The sequence below is a fragment of the Dama dama genome, chromosome 9 (assembly GCF_033118175.1).
Source record: "Dama dama isolate Ldn47 chromosome 9, ASM3311817v1, whole genome shotgun sequence".
Taxonomy (NCBI): domain Eukaryota; kingdom Metazoa; phylum Chordata; class Mammalia; order Artiodactyla; family Cervidae; genus Dama; species Dama dama.
In genome coordinates, this window is record NC_083689.1 from 20,909,791 (window position 1) to 20,935,731 (window position 25,941).

A 25,941-nucleotide genomic window follows, 5' to 3' on the forward strand; every position below is an offset into this window, starting at 1 on the left:
GTAAAAAACGTCACGGTTACGAATGAAAACCTAATCATCGTTATTTCATCATTGACGAGACAAGCTGCTTCTAGTGGACTTCTGAAAACACACACCGTGGTACCTGGCCTGAAGGACTGGTTAAGGCATGTGTGGCCGCGACGGCGAGGGCCGGGCAGCCGCTCCTGCGGCCGTGGACCTGAGTGCCTGGCCTGCTGTCCCGCAGGGCCAGCTGCGGCGAGCGCCAGCCTGGGCAGACGCCGGTTCTCGCCGGGTGGCTCCGGCGGGCTCTTCAGTACTGGAAGCATATTAAGGGAAGGTTCACTTTCAGAAAGATGAGTTTCTCAAAATGCTCCATCAGGAGCCTGGACTGGCCGAAGCTGCCATTCCCGGGGGGCGTGCTGAACAGCCGCTCGGAGGGGACGATGCTCGGGGGGCAGCCCAGGAAGCGCACGGCCAAGGCGGAGAGGCCGGGCCAGGCGGCCCTCTTGCGGCTCCAGTAGGCGAGCGGGTCGCAGCTGTGCTCCAGCACCTCCTCCTCCAGGTAGGCGAGCACCACGTCCTCGGGGACCTTGGGCTGCCCTCTGCGCTCGCTCTTCTTCAGCTTGGCCATGAGCGCCCAGAGGCTCTCCTCGCCAGCGCAGTCTCGGGGCGGGGAGCCCGGCTCGCAGCCGTTGGGGACGGGCGCGGGCTCTGAGGTAGGATCCAGCGTTTCCAGCTCCCTGATCAAGTCCTGCTTGTACTGCTCTGCCTCCTCCTCGGAGAACAGCGAGGCCTTGTAGCGCGGGTCCAGCAGGGTGGCCAGCACGTACCTGGGGTCGTGCAGCGAGGCGGACAGGCGGCTCACCATGGCCTCCCTGAGGGTGCGGAGCATGGCGTCGATGCCCGTGGTCTCCTGGAACAGCATCTCCACCCTGCGGCTGAGGATGTGGATCATGGGGATGACCTGGCTCAGTGTGGACACGTGCGCGCTCATCTCCCGGCTGGCGGCAGCGAAGGGCGTCAGGGCGTGGCACACGGACTGCATCACCTCCCACTGGTCGCAGCTCAGCAGCTCCCGGAAGTCGCACTCGACGGACAGCGCGTTCACCGCCCGCTTCTGCTCGAGCAGCCGCTCCAGCATGTGGAAGGACGTGCTCCACTTGGACGGCACGTCCTGCAGCAGGTGGTGGGGCGGCAGCCCGTACTCCCGCTGCAGCTCCGCCAGCTTGGCCTTGGCGCGGGGCGAGCGCTGCACCCGCTCGCAGATCTTCCGGGCAGTGCTCAGCAGGTTCTGGACCATCCTCTGGCTCTTGATGGCCTCGCTGACAATGAGGTTGACCGTGTGGCTGAAGCACGGCACGCTGGAGCGCGCCCCCTCGTTCAGCGTCTTCCCGATGCTGGGGTTGTCGGTGACGGTGATGCCCACCTGCAGGCCACTGGACGTCACCCAGGCCTCCCACCAACACTCCAGCTGCTCCTGGATGCTGCTGCTGCTGCAGTCACAGTCCACCTGCGATACGTCCAGCAGCGCTGAGCAGTGGTGGTCCTCGCAGTGCGGCCGGGCCGAGGGCTCGAAGGTGACCCAGTGGGCCGTGAGGGTCAGGTACTCCCGCGTCTGGCTGCTCATCCAGATGCCCGACGTGAAGTGGACCACGCCGCTCTCGGCTTCCTGCAGGTGGGCCATGATAACGTGCTTCACGTCCTCGTACATGCCCGGGATGGCCGTCCTGGAGAAGTAGGCCGGCGAGGGCAGGGAGTACTGAGGTTTCAAGTACGCCAGCAGCCTGTTGAAGCCGACGTTGTCCACCAGCGAGCACGGCTGGAGGTCAAGGGCGATCATCTCAGCAATGAGACTCGTGATTTTCTTAGCAACCGGGTGAGAATCGTGAAACTTCTCGCTGCCGTCGTCAGAGGCGGCGGCGCCTACGGAAGGCGGGCCCAGGGGCGCCTGGCCGCCGGGCGAGGAGGGCGGGGCGGCCCAGGCGCCCTCGGGCTTCAGCGCGCCGCCGTGGAAGCGCTGCAGGTGCCGCAGGAGACAGCTGGTGCCCAGGTTCGTCGGCTTCTTGCCCCGGCTGATGGTCCGGCCGCAGTGCAGACACACCACCTTCGTGGGGTCTGCCGAGCAGATAGAAAAATGGTTCCACAGCTTGGAGGTCTTCTTGCTGTTGACGGGAAACACAGCTTGATGGTTTTTGGCGACCATGGTCGGCAGGTCCGTCAACCGGGAGGACGTTTCGGCGGAAGCCAGGGTGGCGTAGGGTGAGCCGGCCAGGCCGGCCCCCAGGAAGCCCTTCTGGCCCCCTGACACCTCGGGGTGGCGCCTGTAGAGGTGCCGCATGAGGCAGCTGGTGCCCACGTCGCCCCGCTTCCCGCGGCTGATGGCGCAGCCACAGTGCCTGCACACGGCCTTGAGGCTGTCCGTGGGCGCCAGCGAGAAGTGATGCCACACCTCCGACTTCAGCCTCTTCATCACCCTCTTGTTCTGCTGGAACACGGCGCCCGGCTCCCGCAGCCGCGGGCTCGGCGCACCGCCCGGCTGCGTCTCAGGAGACGACCCCCAGGAGGCCTCACCCGCGTCAGAGGAGGGGGACGGCGCGCCGCCAGGGCCCCAGATCGAGGGCGGCTCCTCCGCCGGCCTGTCGGGGGAGGAGGCTGCGGAGGCGGGGTCCTGGAGCGCCCTCCCCGGAGACGCCGGCAGGGGGCCGGGCTCCGTGTCTGGAGGCGGCCGGGCGGGCCCCAGGGGCGGCGGCGCGGGGCCGGGAGGCTGTGCGCCAGGGCCCCCGCCGCTCTCCCGCAGCACGATGGCACGGTGCGCCCGCCACATGTGCCTGATGAGGCAGCTGGTGCCCAGGTCCTTCCCGTTCTTGCCGCGGCTGAACTCGTTCATGCAGTGGATGCACACGGCCTTGGAGCTGTCCAGCGGCGACAGGTAGAAGTGCTTCCAGACGGCCGACCTGCGGCGGGACCCGCACGCGCTCCGCGGCAGCGGCGGGTTCTTCTCCGCTCCGTTCTCCGCAGGCTCGCGGCAGTGCAGCGGGGGCGCGTGCGGGGGCTGCCCCGGAGGGCGCTCGTCCCGGCCATACTTCTCCGAGGCCAGCTTATCGGAGGCAGCCTCCTCGGAAGAAACTGCAGAGCTGGCTTCCTCCTTCAGCTGGAGGGGAGCCGAGCCCTTGGAGGCTGCCCGGGGGACCAGCGGGCCCGTTGAGAAGCCGGGGCATGGGCCCTCGGGGTCGGTGGGCGTGGGAGCGGGGCGTGGCGCCGGGGCGGGGACCCCGCCAGCGCGGTGGGGTGCGCCCTCCGCACGTGCCGCATCAGGCAGCTGGTGCTCAGGTCCTTCTCGTTCTTGCCGCGGCTGAACTCCTTCATGCAGTAGGTGCACACGGCCTTGGTGCTGTCCCGCGGCGAGATGAAAAAGTGCTTCCAGGCCGGGGACTTCTTCCTGGAGCCCAGGCTGCGGCCGGAGAGCAGGCTCTGCGTCACGGCCTCCATGGCCACGCTGTAGAGGGTGCTGCCGTACTGCGCCAGCAGCGCCCCGTAGTCGTCCTCAGGCTCGGGGGAGGCGCCCCGCCCGGGGGGTTGGCCCGCACAGCCCTCCGCACCGCCCGCCGCCGGCTCCTCGCTGCGGCCCGCCTGCCTCCCGTCCTCCGGCTCACTTCCAAAGTCCATTCTCTCCACACTGTGACTAGGGGTTTGAGGGTCATCTTCCTCTATTTTCAAGTTTGTATTCTCCGAATCACCTGCCCCTTGGGGACGAGGCTCCCAGCGGTTCTCCATGACTGACCATAACTATTCAGTTCTGGCCAAAGAACTCTTATCTCTTGGGATGTTTACGAATATGGATAAGCATGAATCTCACTGAGCAGTGGACGGACAAACTCATGAGCGTGTCCCCTCACGGTGCAGACCGTAGTGCTCCCGGAGTTCTCCTGCTAAATGCATCTCGGGGCAGACGTGTGCTCACGTGGGGTGGACCTGCTGGTCTCAGACGCGGGAACGCTGATGACTCGATGGCACGGTGCTCCTTCTGCGTCATCTTCTTGGAGTCTCTGCCTCCCTGGGCCATCCCACTGCTCCCACGGATGAGGGGCCTGCGATCTGCCTTCTTCTGATGTCTGCCTAACCAGGCCTGAGGCTGAGCATTTATTTAAGAATAAAATCCGCGGGGACCCCACGGCCGCGGAGGCGTACGCGCCCCATTCATCGGCCTCGGCTTTGTCCACCCCCGGCCCCTCCCGCGCCGCCGCCGCCGCCGCCGGACGCTGCACCCCTCCCAGGGCCCCGCGCGGCCGGGGCGGGGCCGGGGGCGGGGCAGATTATGTCATCTTATGCTTGTAGTTGGGTAAATTTATTTGAAAACTTTAGAAAGTTTTTTTTTTTAGTTGAGTTTTCAGAATTTCTTTCAAAAAAGATATCTGAGCACCTTCAAAGAGCAAAGCAAATAAGTATTAAACATTAAAGTTCCCATTATTCATCTCATTATTGAGTATCCAACTTAAGAAAATCTACACATGCACAAAATAATAGTACTAAGATTTAAAAATGGAAAAATTCACTCTGTGGAAATGGTATTATGATGAAAATGAAAAGATACTCAAGAATTATTTCAAAAGCTGAAATTTTAGGTGGATTCAGGAAGGAAAAGTGAAAGTGTTAGTCACTCAATCATGTCTGACTCCTTGTGAACCCTTGGACTGTAGCTGCCAGGCTCCTCTGTCCATGAAATTCTCCAGACATGAATACTGAAGTGGGTAGTTGTTCCCTTCTCTGGGGGATCTTCCCTGACCAGGGATTGAATCTGGGTCTCCCACATTGCAGGCAAATTCTTTACCTACTGAGCCACACCAACAAATGTTCCAAGACAGCCTCTTCTGGTGAGTGAGGAATCCATATTGATGTCAAGAGTGATCCTTTGTATCTTTTTTTTTCCTTTTGTAAAATCACTTTAAGTTATCCAGGGAAGGCCTCAAAAAGGAAAATGGAGGGTTAACTGATAGAAGCATGGAGTGGTAGGGTGTCCAGAATGACACTCAGTGGCATAGGGTATTAATACCAAAAAGTGAGTTTAGGGGACACTGAGATATGGGTGATGTATTTGGAAAACTAATTGGTTCAGCTTGGAACCTTCTCAGTGAGAGTTGAGTCACAAATATTATCACTGATGTGGTGGGTGGGCAGACGGATATTTGGGTCTGAAGACTGAAGCCAGATAGGTGAATCTGTGAGCATTTCTAGTTCATGAATGGTATCTGAAGCCAGGGAAATGGATGGGATTGCCTGGAAGAAGGTGAAGATGTAGAACAGATGTGAGAACAGAACCAATTTCTAAGAAGCATTGATCATTAAGTGAGAGAGGGGATAGAGGATTAGGAGGAGGGGAGGAAGAGAGTCAGGGAGTAAAAATGGTTATTTACAGTGGGAAAAAGGAACTTGGTGATGAGAATATGGTTCAGGGGAATACTTGAGTGAAGAAGGGAGTTGGGGGTAAAAGTGAAGGTGTAATGTCTTGGGATTCAAAGAACCCTGTGATCTCTTTGTCTGAATGTTGGTGGATTTGGGGGTATCAGCATGTGTGTGGTTGACAGTGACAGATGGGAAGGTGAAAACATCCTCTAAGAGGATGGTGGAGGGGCAAGTCTGGAATTGGTACTGGTTGATGACCTGGAGCTTTCTGTCCTTGAGTTCCATCTGGCTGATGACCCAGGATTCAGTTCTTTGTGTCTGGTGCCTGTACTAGAAGGATTGGCATCAGTTGGGAAGCCAGAAATCACGCTGTGGGTCTCTTCCTGGATTCACTTGGGTTTAGACCCAGAAATCAGAGTTGTAACAACCTTGTGAATGTCTGTGATACACAATGTAATTTGTGATTCATTTCAGCAGGGAGAGAAGAGGGTGGTTATCCAAATGCTCTGAGAACATTCTCCATGACTGGCAGTCATTTCATTCCCCCCTCCCCCTTTTTAATCATCTTCTCTTTTTATTCAAAGTAAAATTCCATTTTGCTTTCAAAGGTGAAGCTCAAAAGTAATACGATGCCTCAGACATTGGAGAAGAAAAGGCAATACTATTTAGACAAGTTAGAGCAGAGCCACTGTGATGAAACTGCACTTCCTATAAGGCTGACCAGCTGCACTTTCCAGAGACCAGTCACAAGGATAACCTCACATCCTGGCAATGTGGTCAGACACCGTCAATGTGAGGGAACCTTGGAGAAGCCCCCAGCAAGTCTGTGCATTCAGGAGACTGCAGGGTCTTCAGGCCTACAGCCCAGTAGGAGACCCTTTCAGGACCATGGACAGCGCAAATGCTTCCAGGATCTTTGCCCCAGCTTGGTGTGGGTGAATCCCTGGGCCGTGTTGGTGCCTGGTCTCTGCACACCAGCCCTGAGTCCATCCTTGCTCAGTCTTCAGATGGGGCAGAGCTGGACCCAGGATTGGGGCTCTTCCTACACACACCCTCTGCAGACAACCAGTAACAGATGGAGATATTCATCGGCAGTCTCGGAAAGTGAAGAGAGCAAGGAAGAAATTGGCTATGGCCTGGAGGGCAGACAGGCTTGCCAGGGAGGCAGAAAGAGCCAGGAGTCCTGAGAACTAGATTGAAAAATAGGAGAAAATAATCCTGAAGAAGTTGTGGCCCTTGGGAAGTAGTTTATGGGGGTGGGGGGGGGGGCGGGCAGGTCTCCATGATACTTGCTTCCTTGAATGTCAGCCCTGTTTCTTGATCTGGACTGAGATGCTTTGTTATATTAACACTGTACTCTGTTAAACCCTTTTGCTTGACAAATATGGGATGAGGAAATGTTTCTGTGGGTAAGAGGTTGGGTTTCACGTGACAAGAAAAAAGATTTTTGCTTGTCCTTGTGCACCTCAATTTCTATTTACTGTGATTTTTAAAATTGACTTTTATATTAAATTCTACAGAGGTTATTTAGCCTGAAGGATTATTTAGTGTTTTATATGTTTTCTTACATTGCTTACACTCAAGGAAGAAATGCCTACTCTAAAGAGGTTTTAGATTTATCACTGAAATATAGTTGATCCACAATGTTGTGCTAATTTCTGATGTATAATAAAGTGATTCACCTATACATATATACATTAATATTCTTTTTCATTATGGTTTATTACAGGCTATCGAATATAGTTCCCTGTGCTATACAGTAAGACCTTTTAAATCCGTCCTATATGCACTAGTTTGCATCTGTGCTGAGTTGCTCAGTCCTGTTTGACTCTCTGTGATCCCATGCACTGTAGCCTGCCAGGCCTTCTGTCTATGGGGATTCCCCAGGCAAGAATACTGGAGAGGGTTGCCATGCCCTCTTCCAGGGGATCTTCTCAAACTGGGGATCTAACCTGGGTCCCCCACATTGCAGGCAGATTCTTTACCGTGAGAGCCGCCAGAGATGCCCAAGCTCCCAATCCCTCCCTCCCCCTCTCCATCCCCCTAGGTGACCACATATCTCTTCTCTATGTTTGTGGCTGTGTTTCTGTTGCCCAAATAAGCTCATCTGTGTAATTTTTTCACATTCACATATAAGTGATATCATGTGGTATTTGTGTTTTTAAAGAGATTATATTTTTAATGTCAATTAGCTCTGTAGAAATCTTATTTTATTCAGCTTGCTTTTACATCTCATTCTAATGTAAATTACATCATTTTTTTCATTTTGTGCTAAATCAAACGTTAAGACATTTTAATGTAAATTTAGTTGGCAATTATGCTTCCTGTTACATCCTTATCTGTTGCCTAAAAATTTGTGGCTATTTATTAAAATTAGATTTAACCTTAGATTATTAAGAAGGAACATGTTCTCTAAAAGCATTTGATGTGGAAAATGACTTGCCAGCAAACTTATTGTTTTTCCCTGAAATAGGTCTGGAGTCATTGTAATTTTTCCACCTCACAGTGTGGGACACATCATAATTTTGTAATTATTTAACAAACAATTATTCAATAAACAATTCATTTTACTTAGAAATAACTTATTCAATAAAACAAGCACTAAAAGAAATTGAGACTCCATTTTAAAAAAAAAATTATTTTATTTTTTATTTTTGCCTATGCTGGGGCTTCATTACTGGGTGTGGGCTTCCTCTAGTTGTGGCGAGCAGGAGCTACTTTCTAGTTGTGGTTCAAGGGCTTCTCACTGCAGTGCCTTCTCTTGTTGGGGAGAACAAGCTTGAGGGTGTGCAGGCTTCAGTAGTTGCAGCACTTGGTCTTAGTAGATGTGGGTTGTGGGTTTGGGCTCTCGAGTGCTGGCTCAGTTGTGGTACACCAGTTCAGATGCCCCACAGCATTGTGGGATCTTCCCAGACCAGGAATTGAACCAGTGTCCCTTGCATTGCAAGGCAGATTCTTAACCACTGTACCACCAGGGAGGCCCTAGACTCCATTCTTGAAGAGCAGATGCACAGACTTTCTTGCTCTCTCATCCAGCACAGAGGAAGCAAGCTGAAAACAACCTGGTGCTCTGGAAAGCTGGCCTGGATGGCCCCAGTGCACATTCCATCCTCCTCTGGGCTCCTGCATCAAGACCTCCTGCTCTGGTGATGCTTCCTGCTAATGCAGCAGCTGCCTTTACAGCAATCACATGGACACTTGGAGGGGATGAAGCTACCTTAGGTACCAGTCCTGCCTCTGGCCAGGGCAGAAACTGCCATTGTGGGCATGTGTGTGAGTTTGTGCACTTGGAAAGGAGAGCAACCAGCTTACATGGTGTTGGTCCAACCGCTATGGCCCTGACCCAGATGCCCTCTAGGGGAAGAGTGGTATCAGTTCAGATTTGCAGCCCCAAGCTCTTGAGTTCCAGCCATGCCCCCAACCAAAGCAGGGATGGCCATTACACCTGGGAGAAGCCCAACTTCCTTAGGTTTCCCGTTCCAGCCCCAGGTGCCCTGACTCCGAAACTGTTGTTCATTGTTTCTGTTCAATCACTCAATTGTGCCTGACTCTCTGAGACCCCATGGACTGCAATACTCCAGGACCCAATCCTGGGTCAAGTTCTGCCCCATCTGAAGACTGGGCAAGGATGGAATCAGGGCTGGTGTGCAGAGACCAGGCACCAACACGGCCCAGGGATTCACCCACACCAAGCTGGGCAAAGATCCTGGAAGCATTTGCGCTGTCCATAGTCCTGAAAGGGTCTCCTACTGGGCTGTAGGCCTGAAGACCCTGCAGTCTCCTGAATGCACAGACTTGCTGGGGGCTTCTCCAAGGTCCCCTCACATTGACGGTGTCTGACCACATTGCCAGGATGTGAGGTTATCCTTGTGACTGGTCTCTGGAAAGTGCAGCTGGTCAGCCTTATAGGAAGTGCAGTTTCATCACAGTGGCTCTGCTCTGACTTGTCTAAATAGTATTGCCTTTTCTTCTCCAATGTCTGAGGCATCGTATTACTTTTGAGCTTCACCTTTGAAAGCAAAATGAAATTTTACTTTGAATAAAAAGAGAAGATGATTAAAAAGGGGGAGGGGGGAATGAAATGACTGCCAGTCATGGAGAACGTTCTCAGAGCACTTGGATAACCACCCTCTTCTCTCCCTGCAGAAATGAGTCTCAAATTAAATGGCACATCACAGGCATTCAGAGGGTTGTTACAACTCTGATTTCTGGATCCAAACCCAAGTGAATCCAGGAAGAGACCCACAGCGTGATTTCTGGCTTCCCAACTGATGCCACTGCCACTAGTATAGGCACCACACACTAAGAACTGAATCCTGGCACATCAGCCAGATAGGATTCAAAGACAGAAAGCTCCAGGTATTTACCCAAGAGATGTGAGAACACGTGGCCACACACATGCACACACAAATATTATATTTATATTAGAATAGATCTTTATTTATAGTGGGAAAATGGAAATAACTCAAATATACATCAACGTGGGGCATGGATAAACAGATTGTGATATACAATAGTGTGAAATGCTACTCAGCAATAAAAGGAACAGACTAAAAACATATGCATGAAATGGATGAATTCCAAAATCATCATCAAGATGAGTGAAACATGGCAGACACCAAGAGGTCATACTGTATGATACCATGTATACCGACTTAAAGAATTGACAGAATTAATCTGTTGCTATAGAAATCAGAATAATTGTTTCCGGCGTGGAAGACTGGGGATAAATGATTGAAAGGATTATGTGGGGACTTTCAGGAGTAATGCAAATACTCCGTATCTTGACTTGACTGATGTAGTTAATAGATATACATGCAGGAGGAAGAGGGTTCAATTTCTGGGTTGGGAAGATTCCTGGGGAAGAAAATAGCAACCGACTCCAGTATTCTTGACTGGGAAATTCCATGGACAGAGGATCCTGTTGGACTAAGTCCATGGGGTCACAATGAGTTAGAGATAACAGAGTGACTAGACAAAAACAGCATATACATGTATATATATTTTCAAACTTACCAAGTCTAAGATCTACATGTCTCTGTGTAAAATATCTTAATTGAAAACATAGAGCGCTGTAACACTACACAAAATATTCAACCAAAGCATACATTCTGTGAGCGATTCTACTGTAGGATGAAGCAGTTCTCCTGGGTGCTTGATCAGGAGATCAGTCACATGGCTGATTCTTTCTCCAGGGTGGTTGGGAAGATGGCATGGAACTGTTTGTCATTTTCAGACTGAAGTATTGCTTCTTCTTTTCCCCCATAAATTAGATGATTTTTCCATCTCCATGTGTGAATTTACGGGAGAAACAGAAAGAGAAATAATGCTGAAATATTCCTGAAAGTAATTATTGACATCATTTGTTGGGAATTTCCTGACAAAAAGGTGAGATTCATACTGAGGCATGGATCCCAGGCAAACTCTGACTGTTTTTATTCCAGGCTTAATGTACTTAACTTTGATTTTTGCATCTCAGAAAGTTGAATATATGAAAGTAATCATGATGATATGAAAGTAATCATGAAAGTAAGATGATGAAGTCTGGCCCACTTATCTCAGCCATGAGGAGACTGATGTCAATATCACACCCAAATTAATTTCAGAAGTAGGACTGAAACCAAGGTCTCATATTCCTACATCTCACCTGAATCCATCCTATTTATCCCTTCATTCATTTTCCTTCATCATTATCAAGTAAAAGAAGAAAAGCATTTTGTAATGTCTATCACTTTCTTCAAGTACTATTTTGCCTATACCAACAGTCCTTAAATTACGTCTTTTCTTTTTTTTAAACACCAGTATTCTACAAAATGTAAAGATGTTTTCTAAAGTAAAAAAAAAATCCTGGCTAAAGATGTTTGGCAAGTCCCGAGTTCTGTGGCCTCTTTGAAGGTTTATAAAGCATAGGCCTGGTTAAGGCTCAGAGCATACCAGCAGTGAAACACCTGTTTGGCAACTTTGTGGAACTCATGAACTAGTATAACTTAGTAATGATATAACGTATCTAAGAAAAAGTTTCATTCCTGTTTCTTTAACTCCAAGGTTTGGACTCAGCTTGCTCCTGTTGTTGTTTAGTCGCTAAGTTGTATCCTACTCTTTTGCGACCCCATGGACTATAGTCTTCCAGGCTCCTCTGTCCATGGGATTTCCCAGGCAAGAATACTGGAGTGGGTTGCCATTTCCTTCTCTAGGGGATCTTCCTGACCCTGGATCAAACCTGTGTCTCCTACATTGTTAGATGGATTCTTTACCACTGAGCCACCGGGGAAGCTCTTGGACTCAGAAACCAATAATTCCAGAAAAGGAAAATCATTCACTGTGCAGATCATATGTGGTAAGTATGCTATTATCCTACCCTAGAGATGCTCAGAGTCAGATACTGCACAGTAAGCTGAGACAGAGACGCTAACAGGTTCCTGTACCAAGAGTTAACGTGTGGTCTTATCACACTATTGGGTGAGGGGCAGACCCAACTGCTGGCAGAAGAGAGTATTTCAAATTAGGAAACAGCATGGGCTAGAAGAGGAAATCATCTTACCACATGCGTTTGGGTGGTAGAGCTGGAAAGGGTGTAGCTGTCAGACTCTGTCTTTTTACTCATACTCCTAAGCCACTTCACATACTCCTCTCTCACCTGAAACAGATGGTAAGTGAAAATCTTGCACTTAAATACATTCCAGATATATGCACGAATGCTACCAAAATAGCATTTATTTTTCCATTTATATTTGCAGATAACTCATAGAGGCTATATCAAACAGATTGAACTATGAGTGATTGTGTGTTAGTGGCTCAGTCATGTCTGACTTTTTGAGACCCCATGGACTGTAGACTGCCAGGCTCCTTTGTCCATGGGATTCTTAGGCAAGAATAGTGGAGTGGGTAGCCATTCCCTTCTCCAGGGGGTATTCCTGGCCCAGAAATCATACCCAGGTCTCCTGCACTGCAGGCAGATTCTTTAGTGTCTGAGCCACCAGAGAAGCCCCTGTGAGTGATTACAGAGATATTATTTGTGGATCAGCCTGTTCATATTCATGTTAATGATAACACAGCATTTATATCATCCCTAAGAACATGAGCAGTTTTCTGTAACTACTGAGAATTGCCTCCTCCTCTCAATGTTGTTGCTCAGTTGCTAAGTCTTGTCCTACACTTTGCAACCCCGCAGACTGCAGCATGCCAGGCTTCCCTGTCCTTCAGTATCTGCTGGAATTTGCTCAAACTCGTGTCCATTGAGTCGATGATGCCATCCAACCATCTCATCCTCTGTTCCCCATTCTCCTCCTGCCCTCCCTCAATCTTTCCCAGTATCAGGGTCTTCTCCAAAGATTTGACTCATCCCATCAGGTGGCAAAAGGATTGGAGCTTCAGCTCCAGCATAAGTCCTTCCAATGACTATTCAGGGCTGATTTCCTTTAGGATTGACTGTTTTTATCTCCTTGCTGTCCTTAGGACTCTCAAGAGTCTTCTCCAGCACCACAGTTTGAAAGCATCAATTCTTCTATGTCAGCGTTCTTTATGATACCACTCTCACATTCATACCTGACAACATGTCTCTCTGAGATCCATACAATCCCACTGGAGTGAAACCCAGAGATATCTGCCTATTTACTGAGTCAGAGTGTAATGTAAAATCACTGCTTAAAAAGCTTATACGGTCCAGTCAACGCTGGCACCTGGATTGTCACTATCACTGCACTCTCCTACACTCAGAGCCCTGCCCTTACTACACGTCTTTGGGTTCTGGGACTGGCAAGGGTTTCCACATCAGCCTTACTTCCTTTCTTTGGCGGGTTGTCTCCTACCCACCTTAAGCCCCTCACTGTCAAGCCTAAGGAAGCCCTACGTGGTAGTTTAATATCCCCTTAACAATTTTCCCCACAGCGCAAATCACAGTTGGTTATTCAATGTCTAATTATGTTGTTTCCCATTTCTGATTTCTTCACTGTTCAGAAAGCAGCCCCTGGATCCCCCAAAGCCAGGCATGTAATAATCGTTAAAACCCAATTTGAATATTAAAAAACGGAAACCACTGTCCCCCAAACTTTAGTTTTGTTGGTGTCAGACCTCATATTCATGACCTGAGAAGATGAATGGGGAAGTTACTATCCACTCCTTATTGCAGATTCATGTATTGGGAAACTGGAAATGGAGACTTGAACTCCCAAAGGTGAATCAAGATGGCGGAGTGGTAGGATATGGAACTTACCTTGTCCCACAAATACATAAATAACGCATCTACAAACAGGGGCTTGAACTCCTGGACTCAGTGGAGAATGGTAGGCTTGGGGAAAATGGGAACACACCATCAGGCAGGAGGGCATCATGTGGGAGAGAAGGGCTAGCCAGGTAAATGCAGGAGAGGGCACCATCTGGGAGCTGGGAAGAAGACAGGATGGGTCCTATTACCTGCTGGTTGAGGAGGCAGTGGACCAGGAAGATGTAGACTCCCTGCAGGACATTGGTGATGGTGAAAGCATAGGCGATGATGGATCTGATGGGTTCCTTTATCAGTTCAGTGAGAAAGAAGCCAAGGCACCAGGAACAGCCCAAGAGGAAGAGCTGAGCAATGGCTTTAAACGTCAGCATCCTGTTAACACCAAGAAGGAGAGTCACCAACTCACTACCTTCTCTCTTGAGTAGTATGTTGTCCTGTCTTCAGACCCCATCTGCCTTCCTCTCCAACGGTAGTAGTTTAGTCCCTAAGTTGTGTCTGACTCTTTGCGACCCCATGAACTGTAGCCTGCCAGGCATCTCTGTCCATGGAATTATTCAGGCAAGAATACTGTAGTAGGTTGCCATTTCCTTCTCCAGGAGATCTTCCCAACCCAGGGATCAAGCCTATGTCTCCTGCATTGGCAGGCAGATTCTTTACCATTGAGCCACCTGGGATGCCTGTTCTCACTAATTTCTTGTGAACTTTTCTCAAGCCAGGATGGACTTGGAGAAACTGTGGTTTTGAGTGCAATATTTGGAAGTAATGGCTATCATTTCCATTGTAAAAACTCTAATAGATGAACATGAGTTTATTCCACGGGCGTTTTCCTCTAATATGAATATTTATAATTATAATGATATTTTGTGGTGGTGGTGGTTAGTCGCTAAGTCGTGTCCAACTCTTGTCACCCAGTGGATTATAGCCCGCCAGACTCCTGTGTCCATGGGATTTCCCAGGCAAGAATACTGAAGTGGGTTGCCATTTCCTCCTCAAGGAAAGGTATTTTACTATTATTTTTTTTTTAATGTGGCAAAAACACACAACACAAAATTTACTACAACTATATTTGAACACACAGTTCAGAGGCATTCAATACATTCACGTTGTTGTGCCACTAGCACAATACTATCTTTCTACTGAGCTTTTTTTCACCCTGAAGAACTGAAACTCTGTATCCAAAAAACAATAAATACCTATTCCTTCCTACCCTCACCCCCTTGGCAGCATCAATTCTACTTTCTGGTTCTATGAATCTTCTCATTAATTTCAAGGTTTCAAATATATATGATTTTAAGGGTGATTCTCATTTGACAGTGGCTCCTAACATGGTAGGCAACTCTCTACAGATGACTGTTCAGGGGCTTCTCAGGCGCCTCAGTAGGTAAACCATCTGCCTGCCAATGCAGGTGACATGGCTTTGATTGTTGTGTCAGAAAGATTCCCTGGAGGAGGAAATAGCAACCCACTCCAGTGTTCTCGTCTGGGAAATCCCACGGATAGAGGAGCCTGGTGGGCTACTGTCCATGAGGTCGCAAAGAGTTGGACACCACTTAGCAACTGAGCATGCATGCATTCTTGAGAAAGCAATCCTTTAGAACTACAACTCATGCTAAGCCCACTAAACTGTCTAAACCCATTTTACCTTGTGTTTTGTATCTTGGACACATCTTTATTGAGGGAAGAAAGTCGGTCTCTCAAAATCCACAGGGTTATCGAGTAAAAGATAAAGTTTATCTGAAAGCAAAAAAAGATACTAACTGTGGACCAACATACTGAGTCAATTTTTTGTTTTGTTTTAATTTTTTTATTGTATTTTTTCCATTTATTTTTATTAGTTGGAGGCTAATTACTTTACAATATTGTAGTGGTTTTTGTCATACATTGACATGAATCAGCCATGGATTTACATGTATTTCCCATCCCGATCCCCCCTCAGAGTCAGTTTTTTTTATCATGGCCATTCTGACCCGTGTGAGGTGAACTGTTCATTGTAGTCTGATCTGCATTTCTCTAATAGCTCATGATGTTGAGCATCTTTTCATGTGTCTCTTGGCCATCTGTGTGTCTTCTTTGGAGAAACGTCTATGTAGGTCTTCTGCCCATTTTTTGATTGGGTGTGTTTCTTCTCATATTGAGTTTCATGAGCTGTTTGTATATTTTGGAGATTCATTCCTTGTAGGTTGCTTTGTTTGCCATTATTTTTTCCCATTCTGAGGGCTGCTGTTTCGTCTTTTTATGGTTTTCTCTGACATATGTATACTGCCATGTGTAAAGACACTATGTGTAGAGAGCTGCAGATAGCTAGTGGGAACCTGCCGTAGAGTGCAGGGAGCCTAGCTGGGTGACCTAGAGATGGGGGTGGGTGGGAAGGAGGCCCATGAGAGAGGGGATATATGTGGTGGCTCAGATAGTAAAGAATCTGCCTGCAATGTGGGAAACCAGGGTTCGATCCCTGGGTCAGGAAGATCCCTTGGAGAAGGGAATGCCAACCCACTCCAGTTATCTTGCCTGGAGAATTCCATGGACATCAGAGCCTAGTGGGCTATGGTCCATGGAGTCACAAAGAGTTGGACATGACTGAGTGACTAACATGCTACATGCTATAGCTAATACACTTTGCCGTGCAACATTGCAAGGCAACTATACCCTAAGAAAAAACATAGAGAGTCAAAATATAAAGCACTGAAGATCATGGAAAAAGGTATGAGATTTTATGGTTAGAATATGTTGAAACTTGGGGACTTCCCTGGTGGTCCAGTGGTTAAGACTCCATGCTTCCAATGCAGGGGATGCAGGTTCCATCCCTGGTCAGGAACTAGGATCCCACATGCCTCATAGCACAGCCAAATAGTTAAAAAAAATATGTTGAAATTCCTTTGGAGCAGACTGGGGATACTTGTACAATATCACCAAGGAGCTCCTGAAAGCCCACAAAAGAACGTGCATGGGTGGTCAGGCAGCACAAACACAGTGCAGTGCGGTGTCTCCACCAATGCCTTTCCTTGCACACACGGGCCATGGGCACATATTTTCCAGGCTCACTTCAGATAGTCTGGGGCATGTGGCTGAATTCTAGTGGATGAGATGTTGATCACAGTGACATATGCCTGAATCCTACAGGCTTCAACTCTTCCCCTCCAGCAACAACCAATGAGGTCATGTGTCAAAATAATAGAAAAGCTGAGGACTTCCCTGGTGCCACAGGGGCTAACAATCTGCTTACCAATGCAGGGGATATGAGTTCAATCCCTGGTCTGGGAAGATCCCACATGCCTCGGAGCAACAAAGTTCACGTGCCAGAACTATTGAGTCCACGTGCTGTGACTTCTGAAGCCCTCATGCCTACAGTCTGTGCTCCACAATAAGAGAAGCCACTTCAGTGAGAAACCTGAGCACCCAATAAAGAGGAGCCCCCGCTCACCCAACTAGAGAGAGCCTGCACAAAGCAACGAAGAGCCAGCACAGTCATAAAGAAAGTAAGGCTGAATCCCACCTGGGGAGGAGCCTCTTGATCCACTCTGGCTTTGCAAAAACAGCACACAAAAACATATTTGCTCTGTCAAGCCTTTGGGATGTTGGGACTTCTTTGTCACTGTAGCATACTTTAGCCTAAACTGACTAATCATCAGACTATATCCTAAGAGTTGAACAAACTGAAGAAGATTTAAGAACACTTGGTGAAATAACTTTCAAATCACATAATTTTATCATGTTGACAATTACATTTTTATACATCCACTCATTTGTTTATTCAATGAATATATATTAAGTATGTATGGTATGCTAGATATTAGAGATACAAGGATGATTTCTTCTCTATTCCTCAGCATTTAAATATGCTCAAAAATTTTTTTCCTTTTTTTAGATTTTTATTTTTATAATTAAAAAATGTATTTATTTTAATTGGAGGCTAATTACTTTACAATATTGTGGTGGTTTTTGCCATACATTGACATGAAGTAGCCATGGGTGCACATGCATGTGCCCCCCCTATCCTGAAGCCACCTCCCAGCTCCCTCCCCACACCATCCCTCTGAGTTGTTCCAGAGTACCTGCTTTGAGAGCCCTGCTTCATGCATCACACTTGCACTGGTCATCTATTTACATTTGGTAATATACATGTTTCAATGCTATTCTCTCAAATGATCCCACCCTCGCCTTCTCCCACATAGTCCAAACATCTGTTCTTTACAACTATGTCTCTTTTGCTGCCTTGCATATAGGGTTGTTGTTACTGTCTTTCTAAATTCCATATACATGTGTTAATATATTGTATTGGTGCTTTTCTTTCTGACTTACTTCACTCTGTATAATAGGCTCCAGTTTCATCCACTTGTTAGAACTGACTCAAATGTATTCTTTTTTATAGCTGAGTAATATTCCATTGTGTATATGTACCACAACTTCCTTATCCATTTGTCTGCCAATGGATATCTAGGTTGCTTCCATGTCCGAGCAATTGTAAACAGCGCTGTAATGAACATTGGGGTACATGTGTCTCTTTTGACTCTGGTTTCCTCGGTGTGTATGCCCAGCAGTGGGATTGCTGGGTTGTATGGCAGCTTTATTTCCAATTTTTTAAGGTATCTCCACACTGTTCTCCACAGTGGCTGTACTAGTTTGAATTCCCACAAACAATGTAAGATGGTTTCCTTTCCTCCACACCCTCTTCAGCATTTATTGTTTGTAGACTTTTTGATGGCAAAAATATGCTCAAAAAATATAAATAAAGACATATGCTCAAACATCTATTAAAAGGAAACAAATGAATGTTAAAATCGTACCTATTTTGCCCTCCTACACTGTTGGTAGGAATGTAAATTGGTAAAACCAGGATGGAGATCAGTATGGAGATTCTTTTAAAAAGTAAAACTAGAACTACTATATGATTCAGCAGTCCCACTCCTGAGCATGTATCCAGAGAAAACCATACTTTGAAAAGATACAAGTTCCCCAATGTTCACTGCAGCTCTGTTTATACTATCCAAGACATGGAAGCAACCTAAATGTTCATCAACAGAGGAATGGATAAAGAAGATGTGGTACATATATACAATGGAACATCATTCAGTCATAAAAAGAATGAAATAATGCCGTTTGCAGCAACATGGTTACAACTAGAGATTATCCTACTAAGTGAAGTTAAGTCAGAGAAAGACAAGTATCATATGCTCTTGCTTATATGTGAAATCTAAAAACAATATACGAATGAATTTAAATACAAAAGAGAAATAGGTCGACAAACAGAGAGCAAACTATGGTTACCAAAGGGGAAGTGGGGAGAAGGATAAATTAGGAGGTTGGAATTAACATATGCACATTACTATATATGAACAGGTAAACAATAATGACCTACTGTACAGCATAGGGAACTAAATTCAATTCTTTGATATAATTATAATGAAAAATAATCTGAAAAAATATTCTTTTATATATATAAAAGACTTTTATATGTATGTAAAACTTTTATATATATAAAAGTATCCATATATACATACTTTTCCAGATTCTTTTCCATTATACATATATATGGCTGAATCTCTTTACTGTACAGCTGAAACTAACATAACACTGTAAATCAGCTACACTGCAATAAAAAATAAAAAGTAGTACCTCTTTTGATCTTCAAATTAAGTTAAATACTACACACCACACACACATACTCTATATACACATGGCACCTGAGGCAGATACACACACACTACAAACCTACCAAGATGACTGCTGATATGGGTCCTAAGAAACTCAAGATAAATCCTTTCTCTATGTTGATCCAGCAACTGAAAAACAGAAAGCAACAGTAGCAGCATTTAAAAAAAGTCATGGAATACAATAAATGACCTGCAATAGATAATATTTACATAGGATTTTTTGGGATTCCCAGTGGCTCACTGATAAAGAATCCGTCCTCTATGCAGGAGATGCAGGAGACGTGGGTCCAATCCCTGCGTGGGGAAGAGCCTCTGGAAAAGGGTATGGCAACCCACCCCAGTATTCTAGAGAAACCCATGGACAGGGGAGCATGGTGGGCTACAGTCCACAGGGTCACAAAGAGTTGGATACACCTGAAGCGACTGAGCATGCACATAGCATTTACATGTGCCAGGTACCATTCTAATACTTGGAAGTAGATAGTATTACTGTCCTTATTTTACAAGTGAGAAAACCTAGGAAAGAATTTAACTGTCCCCAGAGTCACCAGGCTAGTAAGTGAGGAGCCTTGAATTTGGAACCAGGTAATCAAGTCTAGAATTCATGCTCCTTCAAGTTTATGGAAGCATTTGGTTATGACAGAAAATATTTGTAAAGAATTTCAAATGTCTATCACTTGGAGGTTAATTTTACAAAGCTTGTAAGAATACACAATGTAACATATTAAATGATGATGTGTATCTGTATTATTAATGTAGAAAAAGTCCACTACATATTACTAAGGGAATAAACAAACTACATGCAATACCTTTATCATGATCCCATTTTTATAAAAATATATATTTACATGTATATTATATATATTGGGCTTCCCTGATAGCTCAAGTGGTAAAGAATTTGCCTGCAATGCAGGAGACCCCGGCTCAGTTCCTGAGTCAGGAAGATCCCCTGGAGAAGGGATAGGCAACCCACTCAAGTGTTCTTGGGCTTCCCTTGTGGTTCAGCTGGTAAAGAATCTGCCTGCAATGTGGGAGGCCTGGGTTTGATCCCTGGGCTGGGAAGATGCCCTGGAGAAGGGAAAGGCTACCCACTCCAGTATTCTGAATAAACAAATTACATGCAGTATCTTTATCATGATCCCATTTTTATATATTTATATGTATATTTATATATATTTAAGGAGCTTCTCAAGTGGTGCAGTTGGTAAAGAAGCCACCTGCCAAAGCAGGAGATACTGGAGACATGGGTACAAACTCTAGGTCAGGAAGACACCCTGGAGTAGCAAATGGCAATCCACTCCAGTATTCTTGCCTGGAAAATTCCATGGACAGAGGAGCCTAGTGAGTCCATGGGTTGCAGAGTCAGATATGACTGAGTGACTAACACATACTGGGCTTAGTGGTATTACAGAGGTTCTTTATTAGAATATTATTTTTTATAAAACCAGTTATTACTTTCAGTAATAGAAGCAGCAAAGATCTATAAACATGTGACATTTATAAATATAGACATTTATATAAACAACAAAAATTCATGCTCCTTCCAGTTTACTGTCTGTGTTACTTTACACTAGTCATTCACCTTTTTCTCTAAACCTCAGTTTGCTTAGTATACAAAATGGGAACAATTGGAGCACTTTCCTCTAAGGATGTTTTGATAGAGTTGAGAAATGGTGCATATGAAACACTTCGGCCCAGGGGCTGGAGAAATAAATGTTCAGCATCTTTATTTTCAACCTGAGTCATGATCTACTCAACCCTTCCTTCCTCCCTCAGTTTCCCACGGAGACAGCTGTGTGCCCACGTCCCCGACAGCACATTCTCAGCCCCGTACTCACTGCTTAGCGGTGCCGTATCCTTGGGGGTTGATCGCGGCAGACACAGCCACAATCACCGCCGGGACCCCGTAGCCTACAGGGTACATGAACCTCTTCTTGAATCTGCCTGCGCTGGTGTAGTTGGCCACCTTGAGGTTCCTGACGGTGAGGAAGAGGTGCAGCCCTTCGAGGAACATCCAGGTGAAGGCGGCCAGGTAGAGGTAATGCAGTACACCTGCGATGACCTTGCATAGCACCTGGAGGGGAGAGGGGGGCCATTGGAGCGTTTCTGGGGACAATGACCTCACCATCTGCTCTTCACCAGGGTTGTCTCTGGGAAACTTTGGTGAGAGATGCTCCTTAGCCTTCTTCACATGTCCTTCTTCTCTTTAGAGTCATGTCTCCAAACGGATGGATGGTCCCCCTTGTCTATTCCCATGCCTTGGCCGGATGTCACTTGGGCCACCCAAGAAAAACTTTAAATGTATAATGTTTAAAGCTGAATGGGGGACTTCCCTGGTGGTCCAGGGCTTAAAACCCATCTGCCAATGCAGAGGACACAGGTTTGACCTCTTGTCTGGCAAGATTCCACAGGCTGTGGGGCAACTAAGCCCAAACACCACAACTACTGAAGACTGAGCCCTAAAGCCCACTCTCTGAAACAAGAGAAGCCACTGCAGTGAGAAGTCCATGTACTGCAAGGAGTGGCCCCTACTCGCTGCAACTAGAGGAAGCTCGCAGCAGTGAAGACTCAGCGCAGCCAAAAATAGCTAACTAGCTAACTAAAGTTCAAAGCGATCTTGTCCATCTTAAAATGGAAGAAGACATTATTCAAAGTGTGTTAAAGACTGCAGAAATCAGATAGCCCTTTGCCTGTTGGCTAATGGATGCTAGACTTCTATGAGTCGGATGAAGCTGGTGCTGGCCAGGGCTGTCTCCATCCCAAGAACCCTTAACCACCTCCTTGCCCCCTTTCTCCTTCTGAGGATGAGATTAATCTTCATAGAAAGCTTATGGCCAGCTTGTCCTGCCATGATCACCGTCTCTTCCATCTTGGTCACTGCCCAGAACTGACGTCACTCTGGTCTGTGGCATATATTTTGGGTACATGAATTAATGAATGAGTGACACCTCCAATATTCTTATCCCCGTAAAGCCCCATAGTTTTCTCTTTTGAGCCAACAGCTCATGGTTTCCTCCACTATGAAAGCATCTGCTCTGAATGACATTTTCTGTAGTAAGCAAGCCCTCCCCCATCTTTCTTCAGGTTCACTGAAGGTTCCCTTCATGTCTTTAGGACCACTGGAACTTGAAAAAGTCAATTTCCCCCTCTCTTTAGGTTGTACAGCGTGGCATGTGGAATCTTAGTTACTTGACCAGGGATTGAACCCACACTCCCTGCACTGGAATTGTGGAGTTTAACCACTGGACCACCAGGAAAATGATGTCCCCCCCACCTCCATGCCTTTGATAGAAGTATAACCTGACTTTTGTTTGAGGACACTGCTTTCCACACATTTCAAGAAAATGGTGGCCACTCTCCACTGTTTGAGGGAAATGGGTTTCTTCTACACCTCTCATGCTCTCTTCTAGACCATTGACTCTCTTTTCATGATGAATAAAACCCTCCTCTCTTTGGAATCATGAGCTGAGTCTTTCCAGCAACCTCTCATTCCTTGCAAAACTCCACTCACTTTCTGGTTTCTCCCCCTCACTCCTTGAAGATGTTGTTGCATGAAACAATGCTTGATATCAAACCTGCTAGCTTGGAATCATAAGTCAGTGACCCTCAGGACCCATCTCCACTGTGCATCGTTCATTCAGTCTGTACAAGTTTTTAAACTGACAATTAACTGGTGAAAGGACATGAAGAAAACTCTGTGAGTTCTGGGCATGTTCTATATCTTGATCAGGGTGACAGTTTTATATCTCTGTCTCTATATCTGGGCTTCCCTGGTGGCTCAGGTGGGTAAATAACCCGACTGCCAGCCAATGCAGGAGATGTGGGTTTGACCCCTGGGTCAGGAAGATCCCCTGGAGCAGGAAATAGCAACCCACTTCAGTATTCTTGCCTGGGATATCCCAAGGAGAGAGGAGCCTGGCAGGCTGTGATCCATGGGGTTGCAAAAGAGTCGGACACAACTTAGCGACTAAACAACAACATATCTATGTCTACAGACATAGATAATGCCAAGTTCCTCTGTCTATGGAATTTTCCAGCAACATATCTAATATACAATTTAGCCACGAGAAAGGAGGATTCCTGCCTTCTGCAACAACACAGATGAACCTTGAGTGCTTTATGCTCAGGAGATTGTCAAAGACAAATATTGTATAATCTCTTATCTAAAAAGAAAAATGGAATCTAAAAATCTCAGATTTGTTGAAAGAAAAAATGAGTAAAAACCTGATTGTCAGGAGACAGAGGTTGGAAGGATAAGATTGATGCAATTTGAGGGTATGAACATGTAAGGCGTATTAAGTCACCCATGGGAATGAATACACAGTTCCATAAATATACTGGAAGCCACTGAGGTGTACATTTAAAAAGGGCAAATTACAGATGTATGAATTATACTGTTGACACTATGTATAAAATAGTCCAGTAAAAATGAAAGAAAAAGCTGTTTAAAAAAAAAAGAAGAGGCGCGCGGGGACAGGGTAGCCAGACCCAGGCCGGGGCTGGGGGCGGTGGGGGCGCCGCGGTCACGCCGCCCCGCCGCCCCCAGGACGTGTTCCCCATGATCCAGCGCCACAAAACCTCCGTCTTCACGGACGCCAAGGAGTCGAGCATGTTCGAGCTGAAGCGCATCGTTGAAGGTATCCTCAAGCGGTCGCAGGATGAGCAGCGGCTGTACAAAGACGACCGGCTTCTGGACGACGGCAAGACGTTGGGCGAGTGTGGCTTCACCAGCCAGACAGCGCGGCCTCAGCCCAGCCACTGTGGGGCCGGCCTTCGGGGCAGATGAGGCCTGCGCATCGAGCCCTTCTCCAGCCCGCCTGAGCTGCTGGACGTGAGGAAGCCCCAGGACTCAGGAAGCAGCGCCAATGAACAGGCTGCGCAGTGAGAGGCCTCCCCCAACTGTCCCCCCTCAATAGAAGATTTGGGTGTCCAAAAAATAAAAATGAAAAAATAAAATAAAATAAAATAAAGAAGAAGGGAATTCCCTGGCAGTCCAGTTTAGGAATTGGCACTTTCACTGTTGTGGGCTTAGGCTCAATCTTTTGTGGGGGAGCTAACATCCTCCAAGTCATGTAGCATGGCCAAAATAAAAAATAAGTAAGAAAGGGTTTTGGCTAATTCTCCTACCTCGGGCTCTGTCCGTGTGATGCCTGTGAGGAAGAGGAGGTGGGCCAGGAAGAGGCAGATGGAGAGCTGCAGGTGGAGGGAGGTGCTGATGTTCTGGATGGGTCGACACAGGAGGAAGGTGAGGGCTGCCAGGAGGAGGCAGAGCAGAGACAGGCTCAGCCCCACGTGGGTGATCATGGTCAGCATGGGATCCTCCTAGATGGGGCAGGAGAAAACAGACTCCAGCTCGTTTTTGTTTTGGATGCTGTGGTTCCCAATAGGCCAATAAGCCAATTGTGGTTCCCAATAAGAACTCTCAATGGATGGTGTTAATTTCCTCGTGAGAAACTGAGCAGGTCAATAGTGGCCAGACTGGACTTCCCTCGTAGTCCACTGGTGAAGAATCGACCTGTCATTGCAGGGGACACGGGTTCCATCCCTGGTGTGGGAAGGTCCCACATGCTGTGGGGACAGCTAAGCCTGTGTGCCACAACTCCTGAGCCCACCTGCTGCAACTACCGAGCCTGTGTGCTGCAACTAGTGAAGCCCATGTGCCCTAGAGCCCACTGTTGGGCTCCTCTGCAACAAGAGAAGCCATCACAATGAGCAGCCTGGGCTCCGCAACTAGAGAGAGCACATGTGCAGCAATGATGATCCAGGCAGCCAAAAATAAATAATTTTTTAAAAAGATGTAGAATATTGAAATGAAACATGACTCTCATCCAAACTAAAAAAATGATAGCCAACAAAATCGTCACTTTTCTTTGTCTCAATGGAGAGATGAGTTTGCACAGCAAAAAGGAGACATTAACTCAAATTCTTCCCAAGAGAGATGAGACATGGGAACTATTTCAATTTTAACAGAGCACAGAAGGAACAGGTAGTTGTTACAGGAGTGGGTGTGAGGAAATCCACCAGAAGTTCACCAAATTCCTGAAGGCTGAATGCAGTGGTTTTGGACGACTAGGTTTCCCAGATAGAAGGGATGTTTCACTCACAAGTTCTATCCCATGAGAACATATGAAAAGAGGCTCCACGCCATTAGTCATCAGGGTCATATAAATTAAAACCACAATGAGATGAAACTGGAGCCCATTATACTGAGTGAAGTAAGCCAGAAAGATAATACCAATACAGTGTACTGATGCATATATATGGAATTTTAAAAGATGGTAACGAAAACCCCATATGCAAAACAGAAAAAGAGACACAGATGTACAGAACAGATTTTGGGACTCTATGGGAGAAGGCGAGGGTGGGATGTTCAGAGAGAACAGCATTGAAACAAGTATACTATCAGGGGTGAAACAGATCACCAGCCCAGGTTGGATGCATGAGACAAGTGCTCAGGGCTGGTGCACTGGGAAGACCCAGAGGGATGGGATGGGGAGGGAGGTGGAAGGGGGAATCGGGGAGGGAGGTGGAAGGGGGGATCGGGATGGGGAACACATGTAAATCCATGGCTGATTCATGTCAATGTATGGCAAAAACCACTACAATATTGTAAAGTAATTAGCCTCCAACTAATAAAAATAAATGAAAAAAAAATTAAAACTACAATGAGATGCCACTACATACCTCCCAAAAGGGTAGTATTTTTTT

At 47.0% G+C, this 25,941-nt stretch overlaps 2 protein-coding genes and 1 pseudogene across 3 annotated transcripts in view; 1 reads left to right on the forward strand and 2 right to left on the reverse strand.

The window, feature by feature from the left end:
• Window positions 1-271: 271 nt before the first annotated feature.
• LOC133062029 (zinc finger BED domain-containing protein 4-like) lies at window positions 272-4,210 on the reverse strand. The gene is given in 2 exon segments (XM_061150527.1): window positions 272-3,237; window positions 3,240-4,210. Coding segments are annotated over 2 exon segments (3,462 nt in total). The 5' UTR covers window positions 3,736-4,210.
• A 5,570-nt stretch (window positions 4,211-9,780) lies between these two features.
• The window catches only part of LOC133062035 (adhesion G protein-coupled receptor E3-like), a 41,213-nt gene continuing 25,052 nt past the window's right edge, over window positions 9,781-25,941 (reverse strand). Inside the window, exons 11-17 of one of the 2 annotated variants that reach the window (XM_061150534.1) lie at window positions 24,361-24,555; window positions 21,072-21,307; window positions 19,296-19,362; window positions 15,225-15,316; window positions 13,774-13,954; window positions 11,903-11,998; window positions 9,781-10,647 (exon numbers count right to left, since the gene is read on the reverse strand). In XM_061150534.1, the coding sequence (XP_061006517.1) occupies window positions 10,594-10,647; window positions 11,903-11,998; window positions 13,774-13,954; window positions 15,225-15,316; window positions 19,296-19,362; window positions 21,072-21,307; window positions 24,361-24,555 (921 nt within the window). In that variant the 3' untranslated portion in view covers window positions 9,781-10,593. The remainder of the gene's footprint in view (window positions 10,648-11,902; window positions 11,999-13,773; window positions 13,955-15,224; window positions 15,317-19,295; window positions 19,363-21,071; window positions 21,308-24,360; window positions 24,556-25,941) is intronic. The other variant, XM_061150535.1, reaches the window with a different exon arrangement.
• On the forward strand, window positions 23,511-24,118 carry LOC133061525 (elongin-B-like; annotated as a pseudogene).